This window comes from Castanea sativa, chromosome 8, assembly GCF_040712315.1.
Source record: "Castanea sativa cultivar Marrone di Chiusa Pesio chromosome 8, ASM4071231v1".
NCBI classification, from domain to species: domain Eukaryota; kingdom Viridiplantae; phylum Streptophyta; class Magnoliopsida; order Fagales; family Fagaceae; genus Castanea; species Castanea sativa.
The window spans coordinates 31,114,492-31,132,656 of NC_134020.1; the positions used below are offsets into that span (position 1 = coordinate 31,114,492).

An 18,165-nucleotide genomic window follows, 5' to 3' on the forward strand; every position below is an offset into this window, starting at 1 on the left:
CCACCCCATTGTCCGAATAATTGACAATATTTGTAAATCTTATTCTTTATCCCCTCTTACACAAACCAAAATCAAAATTTTTAATTAAAAAAAAAAACCAAAAGAGTAAAATAGTTGTAGTTATAGGATTACTGACACCAAAAGAAAGGTAGTACTTTCTAGTTTCTCCACAAAAAAAAAAAAAATCAGCAATGAATATTAAAAAAAATCATTTGCATGGAATGCAGTACTTTCTAGTTTCTCCAAAATAATAACAAAAATAATTTAAAAAAATCAGCAATGAATATTTGATTCATAAATTGACCAGAAAACCCTAAAATCTCTTCCAAATCTTTTGGAACCCTAATTTCTACGTTGTCAAAGCATCAGCTAAAATTTCCTTCCATCCTCTTCACGCATTAAATCCAAACGCCATCACAACAAGTCAACAACAACTAGGAAAACCCTATGTGTCATTAGGGTAGGATTAGCCGTGTTGTATGGCAGTAAAGCTAGAACTAAAATCCCCAATTCCTTCAATCCAAAACCCTAACCTCCAAAACTCTCAAATCGAATCCGCCCCAAACCCACCACAAAATTCAATCTTTTCAAATACCCATTACGCCTTTGATCCCAATTCCACTATCTCTTTCTCTCTAAACCCATCTTAATGGCCACAGACGCCACCGCCAAGTTCCAAAACCCGGACTTTCTTCCGGTTCCACAGCCCCCAGATTTCCACCCAGAGCTCAATGTTTCAACCCACGATGGCCTCCACTATTGGCAATTCATGATTGCTGGCTCAATCGCTGGTTCGGTTGAGCACATGGCCATGTTCCCGGTTGACACTGTTAAGACCCATATGCAGGCTCTCGGGTCATGCCCGATTAAGACGGTCGGTGTTCGACAAGCCCTTCAGTCGATTTTGAAGTCAGAAGGCATCGCTGGGCTCTATAGAGGCATTGGTGCAATGGGTCTTGGGGCAGGACCAGCCCACGCAGTGTATTTCTCGGTTTACGAGATATGCAAGAAGTATTTCTCCGGTGGGAACCCGAATAACTCGGCTGCACACGCAGTATCCGGCGTGTGCGCCACTGTTGCCAGCGATGCCGTGTTTACGCCCATGGATATGGTGAAGCAGAGACTGCAATTGAGTAATAGTCCATATAAGGGGGTGTGGGATTGTGTGAAGAGGGTGTTGAGTGAGGAAGGTTTTGGAGCATTCTACGCATCATATAGGACCACGGTGTTGATGAATGCGCCGTTTACTGCAGTGCATTTTGCCACATATGAGGCTGCAAAGAAGGCTTTAATGGAGATTTCACCGGAGAGTGCAAGTGACGAGCGGTTGGTTGTTCATGCCACTGCTGGGGCTGCTGCTGGGGCCTTGGCTGCTGTAGTGACAACACCGCTTGATGTGGTCAAAACCCAATTGCAGTGTCAGGTATGATAAGTCTTTTTGTAACTTTGAATAGTTCTTGTTTGATTTTTAAGCTTTGTTCATATGTGATTTATCTTAGGCTGTGCCATTGCTGAAATCAGTGTGTCAATTTTAGTAGAGTTTAAATTAAGGTAGGAACCCAAGAATTAAGCAGAAGCCACATGTATTTATGCTTACTCTACTGTATACTTTAAGCCTAGAAACTAACTGTAATTTGGAAAAAAAGATATTGGTTGCAAATATTTACTTGTGCTACCAAATACAAGCTAGTCATTTTAATTGATGCTTTTGACCTTTCCATCTCATTGACTCTACATTGATCTCCATTGAGAATACACTGATCTCCATGGAGAATGGAGCAGCAATCATTGCCCTGAAAGAATGGATGTATTTGAATTCCATGCATTGCAATTTTCCTTATTAAGGTTTACTACTGCAAAACCAAATTGTCTAGACTTATTATCTAATTGATTTATGTTTAGCGAAGTTTAATTTCTCAAAATGGTGGCCACAATTGAGTGGAACCTCCTTAATTAACTTTGTATTTATCACTGAGCATTAGTGCCAGGAAAGCATGGACACGGCAATTTGCCTGCCGTGTCTATGTCGTATGTGTACAGGACATGGCGTACACCTTGGACACGACTGCATGTGTGTCATTCCTTTTTTTTAATAATCGGACACTGATGGGATGCCTCAGGCAAAAATTAAATAAATAAAAAACTAAAAGTAAGGAAGATGATTTCGTACCGTCCCAAATACCGGGGTGTACCGGCTTGTTTAGGCTATTCTAGCAGATTTTAGATCTTTTCGGCGGTATTTGCATTTCAGGCCGGTACAAATTTAAATGGGTTTTCTTGAAAAAACTTTATACTTACACCAACTAGTCACCGTTATTGAAGAATCGGCTTGCCAGACCATCAATTGCGTTGTCATCTTCTTCATTTAGCCACTGTTTGTAGTCGCACTTCTTCATCTGCTCCGCTTGTTTTGTTTTAAATTTTATATTGAAGTTGGGACGAGTACAGGTTGTATTTACATTCACCTCAGTTTCTCTTGGTTTCTCTGCCAAAGCCAAACAGCTTAAAAGCCTCCCATTTTATTTGCTTTTCCCAAAGACCGTCCTTATCTCTTTGTGCACTTTGTATGATTTTTTTTTTATTTTTTATTTAGTCAATTGCTTAGATGGGCAAGTATCAACTTCAAGTGACATGTAGTTTTTAATTTACTCTATTAACAAATTACATGGGTCATAAATATTGCTCTTAAATTGATAAATGTTTACATTATATGAAAAATAAATGCTTAACAATGTATAGAAAATAAAAATAAAGATATATTTTATAATTAATTAATATATGTATCCACACCGTAACCGTGTCCTACTTTTTCAAAAATTGCCGTGTCACCGTACCGTATCCATAACCGTACCTTGCCTGTATCAGTGCAGGTGTTTCTTAGATTAGTACTCTCTCCACCTATGTAAAGAAGCATGGAACCAAAAGCCTTAGGATCTAAAGACGGACACTAGATAAGTGTCACAAATTTATTGATTTGCATGTAACCGAGAATAACAGAACATAAAGACAGCCAAGAGATATCCATATCCATTTGTATTATTGCAATGGAAACTTTCTTAGTTAACTGAAATCTGGTCAATTTAATTGATACCAGGGTCATGAGGCCATAATATTTGGTCCTGTATTCTTAATGGTGCTCATGAGGCATTCATAATATTTGGTCTTGCATTTCTGCTCAATTCTATACTGTATCGTTCAACAATATATAATAGGGAAAAATGAACGATTGGAAAAAGTGGTTGAAGAAAAACTACATAGATGTATTCATTTCTGAATGCTTATGCCTTAGTCTGTACTTTTTAATGATTTTCTGAATGTTGGTAAGTGACTAATCATACAGGATGCAACTTTCTAAACTATTTATGTTATTATTAACATCAATTGACTGTACAGGGTGTTTGCGGATGTGACAGATTTCAAAGTGGCTCGATTAGAGATGTATTTCGAACAATAATTAAAAAGGATGGATACAGAGGGCTCATGCGGGGATGGATTCCAAGGATGCTTTTCCACGCTCCTGCTGCTGCTATCTGCTGGTCCACTTATGAAGCCTCCAAAACCTTTTTTCAAGAACTAAATGGGAGCAGTAATAGTGGCATTGTCACCTGAAGCAGGGCATTCATTATTTTGATGTTGCAATTTGGATACCTCCATATAGTTGACAACTAGATGTCTGCATCACAAGAGTGATAAGCAAGCCAGACGAGGCATTTTTTCTAATGACCTGGCTGTAGTCTATATCATAAGTTGTTGCAGTCAGAGTAATTGGTGAGTTGTAGAATCAATTTGCGTAATATACGTTGTCAGATTTAATAATCTTATCGATAATCTTTTTTAACTAGTTTCCTTGTCGATAAAGGCCCCCCTTAAATCATTACTGTGATTTTTTTTTTTCATTTAAATTTTGGCTTCATAATTAGTAAGGTTTAGTGAGAGCAGAAAGTTAAGGGCGGTTGTATGCTATCAGCATTTTCTTTTTAAAAGAAGTTATTGATTCGTGTAATGTGTTGTATTAGCTATCACTTGTCAGATTGTTACAGTCTTTATGATAAATTTCAGATATTTTGTTTTGCTGGTTTATATGTTTACTAAAATTCCTTGATGTAATGATTATACTTCCGTCACGATTTTTTGGTTGCTTATGGGGCCTCTTCCTACTTGCCATGGGAACTGGTGGTCTTCCAAATTTAGTTTGTGGTGCCATGCAAAACCTATGCCTTTTTTTGCTAGATGTATGTGGTTATTCTTCCCTTTTAAATATCTCTTTCTATTCCTTTAATAGTTCAATGTGGAATTGTTAATATTTTTCACGAGTTTATTTTGCTGCAAAGTTAGTCCCTGTTAACTAAAAAATTAGAAATTCGTTAAACTCAAATTGTGTGCCTGCATTTACTTTTAGCCTTGTCAAGGTATATCCCCCTTTGAGGGCTTAGAGTCAGGTATTGGTTAGTGTATATGCTGTCTGCTCTTTTAGAAAAGTGGTACTTCCAACCAAAGAGGAATACTTGCTAGAAACTGCTATTTTGCCCCTGAATATTCTTTGCCACCTAGGTATGTGTCTAGGCATTGGGTTGAGATTTGAGAAAACTTGCTGGATTGTGAATAATGTTTTATTTTCTACTTTCAATGGTATGAACTTGAGTGATCCCTTTTTTCCTTTTCTGGGAGAAGCTCTTTAGTTTGGAATTTGGATGGTCAATGTTTGCTTTAAAGGGTGAGCATTGGGCATGTTTGTCTGCAATAAAATTATTGAAAAAGAAAGCCATGCCTAAAACCTAAATAGACGTGGCAAATTGGATCAGACCAGTTCATCCGAATATGCACAACAAAAAGGTGTATTAAGGGGTGGCAAGCTTTGTTTTTTTACCCATACCCGGTTTGATTGTTTTGTCACTCCTATATTAGAAACTTTAAATTTTTATATGGACCCTTTTTCATTGTATATTTCTATTCTAGTTATATCAGATTTTATAAATTTATATCGTGGATTACCTGTCAACTTAACGTAAAATTATCAAATGTAAGTATTTTCATTGTCGAATCTATTACTAATATTGAAGTGCTTTTTTTTTTTTTAATATTTAAATCTAGCATGCTATATTTTATTCATAAAGGTTTATTTATTTAGTTATTTTTTATATGTGTTTTAATTTTATTTCTTGCATAACAACAGGCACGTGTTTTTATTTTCTTATTTTGTGGAATTATTGGACTAATAGAGGTGGAATTAATTATCAGATTATAAACGAAATGATTTATGTATTCTTTAACTTTTACCTTTAAATGTTTTCTACATTCCTTCTTCTTCTTCTTCCTCTCTTTTTTTTTTTTTAGTTGAGAATCTACCTTACTTTATTTATATTAAGAGAAATATGAAAAAATGGTAAAACTGTGTGTCTAAGTTTCTTTTTTTCTTTTCTTTTTGGTACTTGAAGAAAAAAAAAAGGTGATATTGCGTTAACAAGGGTTGTCATAAGCATGGTTTTAAAAACTAGTACGGACAAAGAATCGTAAAAGAGACTAGTTATTGATTCTCTGGTTCAACCAGGGTCGAACTGATGATCGAATTGATGATGTCATAATTAATATTATTAAAATAATTTTTATATGAATTTTGATTTTTCATAACTTATGTTATGAAAATATATAAAATATAAAGATTTTTTTAGCATATTCCTTTTTTTTTCTAGTTAGTAATTATTTGAAAAAGTATAATTTGCTAATTTGCAATATTATTTTTATAAATAAAAGTTTAATAGTTTAACTTCTAAGTATTTATTTATTTAAAAAAAAAAAGCTAAAACCCAAATGTCGTGGCTTAACAACCCAACCTCCCCACTTCTCGAGAAATTACAAGCTCCTTATGGTGGACAAGTGACGTGGTTCACAATTCCACTAAAAGACTCTCCACTTGTTTAAAATTGCTGAGTAAGTTTTTTTTTTTTAATAAAACGGAAACTGATTAATGACTTGACAATTTCAAACAAGTGAAAATCTTTTAGTAGAATGGTGGACAAGTGACGTGATCTACCAAAAGACTGTATAATTTCTCCCACTTCCCAGCCACACTTTTAGATTGGTTTACTTTTTTTTTTTTTTTTTGAACCCCTAAAATCTAGCACCACACATTTCCAGTCACTTACTACCATTATATAAGTAAGTACTTTTACATGTTAGGCTGCGTTTGTTTTGGCTGAAAAGTATTTCAGGAAATTTTTTTACATCATGTTGTGTGTTTGGTAGGCACAAAAAATTTGGTCAATTGAAATTATTTTACAGTTTGACCATAAAATAGCCCTTCTCTAATGGAAAATCAAATCCGTTCTTATTTTACTTTCAAATCTCATTTTCTTGACTGAAAACAAAGAGAGAGAGAGAGAGAGAGAGCACGAAGAGAGAGAGAGAGAGAGAGAGAGAGAGAGAGAGAGAACAACCCTGAAGAGAGAGTAGAGAGAGTGAGATTGAGCTCGCGCCGTCGAGCTCAGACCACCTCCCCAAGCCCAAATGCACCATCAAGCTCGCGTCGGCGAGATCAAGCTGCGAGATCGATGGCGGGATCGCATGTCACCGATCTACAACCTACCACCCACCCCGTCGTCGCTACCGCTTCTAGATCGAACCACTGATCTCATCGCCTAAAGCCCCAAGCTCGAACCGCCGTTACCGATCTCTTTCCCTCAATCTCTCAATTTTTCTCTCTTTGATCTCTGATTTTTTTGTTGCTGTTGTGGTGGTGTGGGTGGTGGTGTTTTGGTGGCTTTTGATCTATGATTTTTTGGTGTTTTGGTGGCTTTTAATCTCTAATTTCTTTGTTGTAGTTGTGGTGGTGTTTTAGTGGTTTTGTGTTGTGTGGTGCTGGTGTGTGGGTTGTGATGGATTTTCTGTGGGTGCTGTGTGGGTGCTGGTGGATTTTTTGATATAAAATTTGTTTGGAAGCTGAGAAAATGGCTGAGAAAATGTGAGAAATTAGTAGAAAATTTGCATTTTCAGAATGTTACCAAACACTTGAAATTATTTTCTAATATAATTTTAAAATTGCAACCAAACACTAGAAATTATTTTCCTTTTCCGAAAATATTTTCACCTGAAATTATTTTACACCCGAAAATGCTTTTCAGCCAAAACAAATGCAGCCTTTAGAGTCTTATTTTCAAACTCTTTTCATTTTTTATTTTTCAGTTTTCTTTCCTCCTCATGGCACAAGACACGGTGATTCTCTCATAGACGACACGGTGATTCTCTCATGGACTCACTCTCTCTCAAGTCTTCAATCTTTCTCAAGACAAGTTCTTCAACATCTAATTTCAGTCAAAGGCTAAAAGCATAGATTTCTCATTCATTTCATCCAACATAAGTATCTGTTTCATTTTATTTTCACCAACAAATCTAAGATTTTCCTCAATATCATTTTAGTGCAGATTTACTAAGTTTGGCAAGTTTGGTTCTAGTTCCCCCGCCCCCCCCCACCACTACCCCCATTTAGTTATAAGAACCTATTTAACCGCACCGATTTCCAGGTTTTCCGGTTGAACCTGAGGTTCCCGGTTTTTCTTACTTTTTCTTCAAAATCTGGGTTTTGATGATAATCGGACCGAATTAAGGTCCAATTCCCAGTTGTACTAATTAAACCGGCCAGTCCGGTCCAGCTTTTTAAAACCATGGCCAGAAGTTTTGTTTTAGTCTAACTCATTTTTTATCCTAATCTTGCTTGAGCTGTATTCGGTTGGATCAAATCTATACCCACGCGATGGACCCGTTTGCCAAGTCTAGCCTAAAGCATTGAGAGTCTATTCTTTTATGATGTTTTAATAAATAAAGAGGGTAGATGAGCCCCTTTTGAAGAAGGATCACAAGTCACAACGTATCTTTTCACAATTTATATTTATTACACATCTACCTGCCATATTTTAATTGAGAAAATAAAAATGAACTTGCATAAATTTTCAAACAACTCAAGGCTAATGGCAAAAAATACACGGTCCTTTATTCTATAGAGGATCATTCATATCTACTCCCAAGAACAAGAACCAATTAAAATATTTGAGAGCTACCTCTCAAATGGGTTCTTTGTATCTAGACCATAATTCTTTGACCTACTCTAAGAGCCAAATTGTCACGAGCTAACAACCAGGCCAACAACCACGGTGATATCATCAAGCTTTCCACCTGCCCAACAGAAGACTCCGATAAGCCATGGCATCAATGGAAAAATGATTTTTTTTTTCTTTTTTAATATTAATTTTAATGGTTGTAGAAAGTAGATACTACAGTAATGTCATGCCTGTAAGCTTCATGCCAAGAATTTTCCTCCAAAGAGGAACGTCAAAACCCTGCACAAGAGTTATTATCAGCATAAACATATACTTGACTTTCTCTTTGCAGACATGTATTTGTATAAGGTGGTTATATCTGAAAAATGACATTACCTTGGACCTGGCCTCTAATGAATAGGGGGAATCGAAGTTGGAATCCATGGAGTGATTACTCGCAAGGTTAGCTAATGCCTTTGCTAGCATCAAAAACGATTTCAGTTGTAGAGAGAATTATGCAGCTAAGATTGAGTTGCTAATAAATCTTCCTAATCCTAGATGTGAATTGTTTCAAGAGAAATATACCAGCTTCAACTACATCCCTGCATCTGGCTATTGTTGAAACGATTTCATGGTCAAAAACGTTATCAAACAGTCCATCGGAGCCCATTACTATGGTGTCTCCCTCCATCAACTCCACATTGCTTACCTAAATTTGGTGGGGGGTTAGCTCATAGTAATGATGATCATGCGGCAATAAATTTCTGAAATGCAATTTAAAGTTCAAGAAACCTTGGTTATTGAGTTGCAAAATAGATTGACTTCAGTCATTAGGCTAACTAAATAGTAGATGTAACACCCATTTATCATAAACAATTGGTTTGTCTATGCACATCATCTAAAATAGTCAACATTTTTGGTTTCATGTATGGAAAGCAATTTCTTCCCTATTTCATCTTCAATTATTTCAATGGGAACTGTTAGAAGTTAAGCATGAGGGCGTAGTTATCCCATTTAGTACACTGGTTGAAAAATCATCAGGACCCATTTTTGTCTTTCAATATAAAAGAAAATTCTACAGGTGTGACTAGTATGAACAAAAACAGAGTTTCATAGTCACTTAATATGTAAATATTAGATATTTGTGTCCCTGTACCATTGCATCAAGGTATGTTTGGCCAACAACCTCAGAGCTGAGCTGATAGGGACAGTCAAAATAGTGTTCTTGTGGAGACGTGGAAAAAATTATTTGACCTGTAAGTTGAGTGGTTAAACAACCATGTCATTGAGGATAAAATGATCTTAAATTCAGAAATAGCTCATAACTTGGACTAAAGCTAAAGCATTGGGTTTTACCTTCACGGATAACTCTTAGGCCACAATCCCCAACACTGGCAATCTTTAGAATCCCATTCCTCTCGAGCATGGCAACAATCCTAATTAAGCAAGTGGAAAAACCAAGTTCTTCAGTGTGAACAAATGTGTTCACTCTCCTCGCGCCATTGACAACTATAGGGAGGATACCTTAAACAAATGGTTAACTTACACGGTAGCTGAACCTATGGACGAGGTAGCAGCATGTGCTTTCCTTAATAGAAACTGAGGATCATTGTTTACCTGCTCAATAGGAAACATGCTTCGGGTCTGTTAGATAACAACAGAATAAGCAGAATGACAACTATTCAATTAGAAACAATAGCTTTAGGTTGGCACATACTTTTAACTGATACAAGTCCTACTGAATGCCATTTGCAAGCCACAAACCATAGAGTTTAGGCTTATAATCACCTTGGTCTTGTTAGGTGTAGCATCCTTAGAAAATTGGTTTGAAGTAAAAGACAAGTTTGAAAAAACACAAAACATCACTGCTAACCTACTATTGAAGAACACTACCTCCTCATCCCCCACTAAATTTGAAGCATTAGCCATCAATTCCTTAGGGAATAATGAAGGATCCACATTCTGCTCAGCCCACCTGGCAAGCATAGAATAAGAAGTCAACAATCACAAATTCAAAATTCAAGAAATTTCTGGTGAATTAACACAGCAAAAACTGAAGCATGTGTGGACTCCTTAATTCATCACAAGCCTAGACAGATTTGCCAACTCCTTATGAGTCATTTATTCATATGCATGTGGTTTTTTTCAAATGAGAACAATGCTATGCAACTTATTCACCAGTCTACCAATTTATTTACTGTTCACAATTGGAAAATACAATCCAAACACTGAAAATTGAATTTAATCATCCAATAATAGAAAATCCTGTCTCATACCCAGAGACACCATCAGCAACAGCAATAGCTCCACCATTGTAGTTGCTCACAAAGAAAGCATCCTCCCCACCTCTCTCAACCTTCAAAAAGACCAAGACTTGATAATGTTAAAAGACACATGAAAAAAAACATGTTTCTCTCTCTTTCTTTTTTTCCCACTAAACTTCCACCCCCTAAAAGTAATGCTACAAGCACAACAGTTTTCACAATGGTTTTTTTTTGGTATACTTTTATTGGTTCACATTGGGTCAAAACTAACATCATTTTATCATCACCATTAACAACTTGCCACCTTGACAGTTGTGAAATATTTTGTGGCTCTAGAGTTATTGAAACCGATAAGAAAGCATGAAGCATAAAGGAGACAAAAGGTGGTTTGCAGTGTGCACTTACCTTGTTGGGGTGTGGAATAAGGTGAGTTCCAACACAGAAAGACACCTCTGACCTACAACATAACCAAAATGCATCATAAACCAAATTGTTAGGCCATTGACAATAACTGTTAGATGGCTTACAGCATTATACTCATCTCCAAATAAATCAATAACCATATTTGGCTGAAACATTGATCATACTGAATGCATTCAAGACTTGTGACCGTTGAGTACAGCTTATTTTTCAGCTTTTTGAAAATTGGTTTGTGTGAAAAAGCTATAGATAGAAAAAAAAAAACTCTGCAACGTGAAAAAAAGTGTGTTTTTTGAGTATTACTCGTTACTCATTCTAAGCTTATGCAGCCTTGTAGAGCAAGCAATCTTTACAGTACAAGTTCAATTAATAGGCTGGGAATTGAGATATATGGTATATAGAGAAATGAAGAGAGGCTCACCTAATAGGATTGAGTTGGGAGGGAGCACAAGAAGAAAGCAACCTTTTCCTCCTCAAAGATTCATCTATGCTTGATAAGGTAGAAGAACGTAGAGAATGAATGAGTGGGTGAGAAACAGAAACACACTGAGACTGAGAAATTGAAGTCCTTATTAAAGAAATCGCCATTTCCATTTCCGGCTCCCACTCCCACCCTCTCAGCCTCAGCCTTCACTGTACAGTACACACAGTGAAGGCTGGAATGTGTGGTTCAAGTTTAGACAAATTTGCGACTTCAGACTTCAAAACCTGCGATAAAATGTTTTTATCTGATATGTTTTATCAACAAGCACCAGTGGTCTAGTGGTAGAATAGTACCCTGCCACGGTACAGACCCGGGTTCGATTCCCGGCTGGTGCACTGCCTACTCTTTTTTAATTTTTTATATATAGGAACTCTTTCTGGCTTTTGAATTTTCTATAATGAGATGCAAAATTAAATTTTATTCGACTCCACAAAAAACCCAATCATTGGTTCTTTATCTCGAGTCAGTCGACACCTCTGGCTCTGGATCTCCCAAAAAAATGAATGCTGTTTCCACTGATTTTATACAAGGTACTCACTTTGTATTTTAACATTAATAACTACCTCCAATTTGTTTTTGTTTTTTTTCTTATTACCTAATTATAAAATCTAGTTTTAAATTTTTTTTTTTTTTTTTTTTCATGTGTGTATTGCATTTGCATTCGCAGAAAGCGGTGACGGGAGCGATTCGGACACGAATCCCGATGAGTCACCGGAATACTACCAGCCAATCTCGGCCGTCGACGACGAAGAATCCGATCAACTCAGCTCGGACGAAGACCACGCCAGTGGCTTTCACCGCCTCCCGAACGGAATTTCGTCTCTTGAAATAACCGACGGCGTAGAGCATGAAGACGAGGAAGGAGAGAATGAAAATGAAGAGGAGGAAAGTAGGGAGATTCCAGATTCGGCGACTGTGAGGGCTTTTAGCGAGGACGAGAGTCGAAGAAATGCGCCGCTGTCGCCCGAGAATGCCACCAGAGTTATGGAAGCAATGCGTGGAGTTTCGTTCGGTGGAGTAGCTCCCGATTGGGTAGGCCTTGTGCCTGAGGATCAGTGGATTGATCGCCTGAGGAGACTCAGGGAACCACCACAGACTAGTTCATCAAGCACAATCCAAAACTGAGAGATTTTGGGTTTTTACTTTTTATTATTTTATTATATGGAATCGTTGAACTGAAAGTTGTTGAATGTTTCTCTTTCTGTGAACCGCTTTTGTTTCATTCTGGTTCTGTATAACAAATTTAGAGCTTGTTGAATTGGTCTGTGGGATACTGTAATACTGGTAGTTGCTATAATGAAAAAAATTCTTATTTTATTCTGCAGCAACGAGCAGCAGAAAATAGTCCAGTACTGATGTGAAATGAAGGGTACGTTTTGGATAAGCTGTTTCACTGTGTTTTGAATTTAAAATGAGCTCTTAAAACGCCTAACCAAATGGACCTAAAATCATGATATGATTGGAAATCAAAAATAAAATTTCATACCATCCATTACGAGCTGATAAAAATTCCAAACCAATGGCAGTTGCCACTACAACCTCCCTCGTATGATTTATTCACTCATCTTATCTCATACAATGCAGCAATCTATAAATATGGCCACCACTAACTCTCATGCACTACCATAACAAGCAGATAACCATGATAGTAGAGAACCATTTTTGGAACTCTCAAATTGGTCCATTATCATGCAGATTGAAAATTCTAATACTGGTCTATGCTACCCAAAAATTGAATTTCCAAATGTCATCTCTGGGTTTGACTTGAATATGGATTCTCAGCTCAAACTCCAAAATGCTACAGATGTGTTCACAAGGTGATGGGGATGCTAGTGAAGTAGCTACCCTTTAATGGCCTTCTCAAGCACCAACATTCTCAATGACTGCACTTTTGTCCATTCTCTTCACAATGCCAGCTATAACCTGGTACAAATTGACAAGGAATACATGAGAAAGCTCAAGTTTGCAGATAACTATTTTGATTTAGACCGGATGTGCTCCCATGATTTAATGCATATCCCAAGGCTTGCAGTCTGAATATTATACCTTTCCAGGCCCCAATTCATAACTCTTCTTCAGCCCCTTGGTTAGGAGAGTCTTCACTGTTGTTTCCCATTGAACAGGAGAAGTCACCTGTAATTTTGAATTCAAAATCAGGTTAATATTTCCAGCTTAAGAAGCGGAAGGACAAGCGATGCGTAGCTCACCTGAAGAGCCAATATCTTTTTAATTGTGTCAGGATCAGCATGTGGCTGTGCATCGACATTGGAGATAACTGGTATTTTTGGAGTTGTGATCTCTGTAGCTGCCAATGCAGCTTCCAATCTTGAGACAGCTGGTTCCATAAAACTGGTGTGGAAAGCACCAGCAACAGCTAGGCGCACCTGAAGAAAGTGGTCATAAGCTTTATTGCTAATGGAAAGATGGCCTTAGAAAGTGCTTAGAATTAAAGAGGGGAGTACCGTCATTCGAGCCTTGAATGACTTTGCTTTGGCTTCTACTGCTTCCACTCCTTTCACACCTCCAGATACAGCATAATTTCCCTACCGAAGTAAAATGCATTACGTAAAAAATTCAAATACAAATTACATTAGTTGAGAGGAAACTATCTGTCTAGGCTTATTAAATTCAAAGGCAAATATAAAAGAATCTTACAGGACACAGGTAATTTGCAATCTGAACTTTATCAGCTTCGTCAACTTCTTGATTGGCTGCATCACACAACTGTTGAACCTTTTCTGAATCCAGTCCTATTATACTGACCATGGCACTTTTAGCAGCATCAGCAGCTTCCTGGAGCCATTTAAAAAATAAAAAGTTGACTAGAAGATATTACAAAATCATCTATGTCAGAAAGATGAAACTGCAACAACTGTTAGCTAGTTACAGATGGATTGGATACCTGCATGGCTTCTCCCCTTAATTTGACCAGTTTTAGTCCATCCTCAAAGCTTAAAGATAGAACCAAATCCAGAAGAAAGGTATGTTAGTACAAGAAAGCAAGTACATAAAGGATTTCAGACAAATGAATGAGAAAGACAGGTCAATCACAAATTGTCTAATAGTGTATTAGCCTCCTATCTAATCGGAGGAGTAAATGATATGCTGAATATAAATTGAAGATGAGCTTTATCTGCTCCCATAATTCAAACATGGAAAAGCAACAACTAAATGGCTTTAATTTGAGGTAGCTTCTTCCTAGGGTGATGGAACAAAGATCTCAAGAACATTATAATCAATTTATCAGATCAGATGCAAACTTATAGCTTTTCAGAATTTTACAAGTTACATTCAAGAGAAGGCTATAAATTGGCATGTGCTCGTCACACTGCATCAAAATTGGCTCTGATTGGAGGGTGGGCTGCTACATATAACAGTATGGAGCTCAGAAAGGATGATTTGTGCGTGTTTTCACATAAAAAAAGTAACAAGACCCACCAAAATTTATTGAGCAGGATGACTCACCTAAAAGCCCCAGCAAATGCTAGAGCAGTATATTCTCCCAAGCTTAGGCCACACGTGACATCAACTGAATCAATAATCTGCTGACCTCCATCACGCACACGAAATAGCTCAACTGCAGCTAGACTTGTGACATAGATAGCTGGCTGCAGAAGTACAGAATTAGATGCTAACCAATAATTGTCAATTGGAAATATTATACCACAAATAAAAATGGATAAGATTGCTTATTATTAATGTATGATAGCATTAACAATACAACAAAGTATTTTGGAATGAAAATTGGTTCTTGCTGCAAATAATAAGAAAATAAAAAAGCAGAGAAGGGATTAAAAACACGGAGATCGTAGAAGTTTGAAAACATTCTTGGTGCATAAGGAAATGGTAAAGCAGATTAGGGACAAAAAATATGGACATCTTAGAACTTTGAAAAAGCGATAAACCGGTGATTTAAAGTTAATACACTCAAATCATACATATCAGAATCAGATGATCCTATTGACAGATTTCTGTTTGCCTAGAGGTCAAATGGTAAGGCTATGGGTACTTAAAAGACCATGCATCTTGAACCTAGTACTTAAAAATTTGAAAGACCAAATGTTTGAAGTGGAGTCTCTTCAGAATTATATTAATAATATCCGAGCAGCTTGTTCTTCTATATGTTGCAATTGTACAACCCATTGCCAAGATTATTGAAGATGATAAGAAACCAGTAAAAGTGGTCAGGTATAACACCTGGCTTATAACAGTCGAATCTAGCTTCTCTTTTGGTCCATTAATGCAAATATCAAGAAGGTCAAACCTGCATGCAACAGAAATGTCACATTACAAGTATACCATTTAACATTAATGAAGAAAAAATGATCATTTTTGGCCAAGTGAAAATGTCCAAAATTTATGCTACCCTAATATGTCATTTGCTCTCTTGTACAATTCTGCAGCAGCAGGTACATTTTGAGCCTCCTTTCCCATACCAACTGCTTGGGCACCCTGGGACATTAAAAATAATACAACAAAGAAACATGAAGCACACCATAAAATGATGTTTTTATGGCAAAAAAAGTTCTGAAAAACACTGGAATGAATTTATGCATTATGTTCTACACGAGGTAAAAGTTTATTTCCTACATAAAGCTCCCCCAATTTTCAGCTTGAGTTGTTTGAGGCAAAAACTTGTCTCATAATGCTTTCTTGTGTTAAATTCTGGCATATAAATAAAGCACCTTTCTTCTGTTTCTCATCATCCTCCTCTCCTCCAACCCTTGTACTGATGAGATTTTCCCCTCCATACCACCATTTCTTTCCCCAGCGTATTTACTATAGTTCCTTACATTTTTACAATCTTTACTCAGTTCAGTTGAAACCAAAACTCGCTGAAATTAGAAACTACTGCATTATATTATTTTTTTTCCCTGATAGAATGCATAGGGCTGGCCATTTCCAAAAATTTACAGTATCAAACCAATTGATTCTGCACTAACATAACAGATTCATATGTATATAATAATAATACCTTATGAAACTCCAAAAGCCAAGATATAAAACTTTTCAAATGGGAAAATTTGTCAGATATTCTGGGAGCGATACTCCCTAGCCCATCTTCTCACATGAATGATGTGTCCCACCATGAACTTAATTAATGGGACTCACTATCATGTGAGAGGACCGAGCATTGCCACCAGAGTACTAAATTTCAAATTGTTGCCCCGTGCCCAATAACTTTCCCCAAATTAAATTCCTCCTATTTTCCACTAAACAACCGAAATCATTTTCTACAGTATATGATTTAGCACCTTTTTTACACTAATGAACATAGAAAAATTCATAAACCCCGTAGTTACAACTTAATTTGACAGGTTTTCAAAGTAAACCTTTTTTTTTTTGGTTCAAAGCAAATCATTCACATTTTTAAGCTTATAAAAGTTCTCCAATAACCATCAATTCAATTTTGATAAATGAATGTGCGATTTGTGTTATGCCTATGAATCAAAGTGAATGAAGCAGCGTTAAGAAAACAAACCTGGCCGGGAAAAAGGAAAGCTGAGGTGGGGTTGTAACCGGAGAACAAGGAATCATTGACGAGGGCCTGAGATCCAACTGAGACGCCGGTCATGAAAACCCTAGATCGGTCTGGATTCCGAGGTCGAAGGCTTCGAATCTGCAGGGAATTGTCGGAGGAGGAGGCCTTGAAAGGAAGCTGCTTGTGGAGAGAAATGGAAGGGAGAGTGAGAGAAGAGGAGGCCATTGTTGAAAGTGAATTTGAGGGGAGTGGAAGAGCAAAGCGTGAAGACGAAGAAGAAAGTGTGCACAGAATAAGAGAACGGTGGAGGAGGGAGTGCATGTACGAGTGAGTGTGTTGTGTTGTGTGAGACAGATATAATGCTTTTGGAGAGTTAGAGGGGTTTAAGATTGGCGGAGTTTACCAAGATAAAAGTCGTTGGAATTGGGCGTGAAAACCAACCATAACTGCCAACTGCCTTCTGGTCTAGAGCAATGCTGGCAACACATAAAGTGATACAATTTGTGCTATAACTTGCTCGCGTGATGAGTTGTAAATAATAGAGAGGTGTCCTCACTTGGATTTACTGACATTATTCTATCACTCATAACTTGCCATGTAGGCGAGTTGTAGTACAAATTGTGTTACTTTATGTGGCACCAGCATTGCTTGTATGGAAAAAGGATCATGTTAGTGATGGAGTACAAAATTCAACACATCCATCCACATAAAATTGTGAAAAAATATATAATTGTTGTAGTAATTGTGTATAATACTATTCATTTCGTATTTAATTTTTTATTCTTTTTTTACGTATTTTAGAAATGAAGGAAGAGAGTTGATGGTAATTGTCATTTGTAAAGAAAAAGAAACAATAATTAAATATAGTATAAAATTAATAATCTGATGTGATGTATTTTAAAAAGTAATATATGTAAAAAAAAAAAAGTAAGTTATTATGCTAAAAAAGATAGATTTTTTTGCATGAATTGATACGAATGCTATGCTATTCAACAAATTTTGGATCCAAACATATTTCTTGGGCTCCAACCATTAGTATGAAGAAGACAAGTTTCTGTCATATTACATATAACTTATTTGGTTAGTTAAGTAAGTGCACATGACAAGGGAACATGTCAACTAATCTTCCTATTATTGGTTGGATTCCAATGCTCTAAACATGTTTCGAGCCAAATCTTTTCCCTCACGATATTATACAACTATTAATGTGTATTATTTAAACAAATCACACGACTCATTAACGCATAGATCATCACTTAAATTGCCATTGCTACAATAGGTTGAAAAACGATAATTCCAAATTAGTTTAGAACCTTTTTTTTTTTCTAAATGTAATTATTGTTTTTGTTTTTATTCAAAAGCAACACCTGTACAATAATTTTGATATAGAAACTTTGTGAAATTTGTTTGCACAATTATGACATTTATTGTGTGATGGGTGTATAACACAAGACATGGTAGTTATGGATTTAAGAAAATGTCATA

The 18,165-nt window shown here is 36.6% G+C and overlaps 4 protein-coding genes and 1 non-coding gene across 8 annotated transcripts; 3 read left to right on the plus strand and 2 right to left on the minus strand.

The window, feature by feature from the left end:
- Positions 1-278: 278 nt before the first annotated feature.
- LOC142608260 (uncharacterized) lies at positions 279-4,078 on the plus strand. Of its 2 annotated transcripts, none has more exons than XM_075780002.1 (2): positions 279-1,423; positions 3,394-4,078. In XM_075780002.1, exons 1-2 carry the CDS (start codon positions 650-652, stop codon positions 3,607-3,609), a joined length of 990 nt encoding a protein of 329 aa, XP_075636117.1. In that variant the 5' UTR covers positions 279-649; the 3' UTR covers positions 3,610-4,078. The 2 variants fall into 2 exon arrangements, with proteins under 2 accessions (XP_075636117.1, XP_075636118.1); XM_075780003.1 differs by having other exon boundaries at positions 506-1,423; positions 3,414-4,078.
- A 3,837-nt stretch (positions 4,079-7,915) lies between these two features.
- Positions 7,916-11,371, minus strand: LOC142607140 (putative protein phosphatase 2C 26). 2 transcript variants are annotated; one of them, XR_012839243.1, is made up of 11 exons: positions 11,136-11,371; positions 10,700-10,751; positions 10,307-10,386; positions 9,924-10,005; positions 9,577-9,647; positions 9,387-9,466; positions 9,187-9,284; positions 8,616-8,739; positions 8,427-8,504; positions 8,282-8,330; positions 7,916-8,166 (listed from the first exon to the last, which is right to left on the minus strand). XR_012839243.1 is itself a non-coding variant. In XM_075778567.1 (11 exons), the coding sequence occupies exons 1-11, from the start codon at positions 11,306-11,308 to the stop codon at positions 8,114-8,116; spliced, it is 945 nt and encodes a 314-aa protein (XP_075634682.1). In that variant the 5' UTR covers positions 11,309-11,370; the 3' UTR covers positions 7,916-8,113. The 2 variants fall into 2 exon arrangements, 1 of the variants encoding a protein (XP_075634682.1); XM_075778567.1 differs by having other exon boundaries at positions 8,427-8,509; positions 11,136-11,370.
- Positions 11,372-11,462: 91 nt separating this feature from the next.
- TRNAG-GCC (transfer RNA glycine (anticodon GCC)) lies at positions 11,463-11,533 on the plus strand. Its single transcript has one exon. It is a non-coding gene; the product is annotated as a tRNA-Gly (tRNA).
- A 49-nt stretch (positions 11,534-11,582) lies between these two features.
- Positions 11,583-12,582, plus strand: LOC142607681 (uncharacterized). The gene is made up of 2 exons (XM_075779269.1): positions 11,583-11,728; positions 11,866-12,582. The coding sequence occupies exons 1-2, from the start codon at positions 11,596-11,598 to the stop codon at positions 12,321-12,323; spliced, it is 591 nt and encodes a 196-aa protein (XP_075635384.1). The 5' UTR covers positions 11,583-11,595; the 3' UTR covers positions 12,324-12,582.
- A 75-nt stretch (positions 12,583-12,657) lies between these two features.
- LOC142607680 (uncharacterized) lies at positions 12,658-17,137 on the minus strand. Of its 2 annotated transcripts, XM_075779266.1 has the most exons (10): positions 16,681-17,136; positions 15,565-15,650; positions 15,396-15,462; positions 14,664-14,806; positions 14,101-14,149; positions 13,854-13,991; positions 13,661-13,741; positions 13,406-13,582; positions 13,245-13,331; positions 12,658-13,121 (listed from the first exon to the last, which is right to left on the minus strand). In XM_075779266.1, exons 1-10 carry the CDS (start codon positions 16,999-17,001, stop codon positions 13,059-13,061), a joined length of 1,212 nt encoding a protein of 403 aa, XP_075635381.1. In that variant the 5' UTR covers positions 17,002-17,136; the 3' UTR covers positions 12,658-13,058. The 2 variants fall into 2 exon arrangements, with proteins under 2 accessions (XP_075635381.1, XP_075635383.1); XM_075779268.1 differs by lacking the exons at positions 15,396-15,462; positions 15,565-15,650 and having other exon boundaries at positions 16,681-17,137.
- Positions 17,138-18,165: the final 1,028 nt, after the last annotated feature.

Coding starts and splice junctions, on each gene's coding strand:
- LOC142608260 (XM_075780002.1), top strand. CDS start 650: ATGGCCACAGACGCCACCGCCAAGTTCCAAAACCCGGACTTTCTTCCG. Junction 1,424..3,393: donor AAACCCAATTGCAGTGTCAG/GTATGATAAGTC, acceptor TTGACTGTACAG/GGTGTTTGCGGATGTGACAG.
- LOC142607140 (XM_075778567.1), bottom strand. CDS start 11,308: ATGGAAATGGCGATTTCTTTAATAAGGACTTCAATTTCTCAGTCTCAG. Junction 9,648..9,923: donor ATTTAGTGGGGGATGAGGAG/GTAGTGTTCTTC, acceptor CCTATTGAGCAG/GTAAACAATGATCCTCAGTT. Junction 9,467..9,576: donor TCCATAGGTTCAGCTACCGT/GTAAGTTAACCA, acceptor TTGCTTAATTAG/GATTGTTGCCATGCTCGAGA.
- LOC142607681 (XM_075779269.1), top strand. CDS start 11,596: ATGAGATGCAAAATTAAATTTTATTCGACTCCACAAAAAACCCAATCA. Junction 11,729..11,865: donor TTCCACTGATTTTATACAAG/GTACTCACTTTG, acceptor TTGCATTCGCAG/AAAGCGGTGACGGGAGCGAT.
- LOC142607680 (XM_075779266.1), bottom strand. CDS start 17,001: ATGCACTCCCTCCTCCACCGTTCTCTTATTCTGTGCACACTTTCTTCT. Junction 14,150..14,663: donor GCATTTGCTGGGGCTTTTAG/GTGAGTCATCCT, acceptor TCTATCTTTAAG/CTTTGAGGATGGACTAAAAC. Junction 13,992..14,100: donor TAAGGGGAGAAGCCATGCAG/GTATCCAATCCA, acceptor AAATGGCTCCAG/GAAGCTGCTGATGCTGCTAA.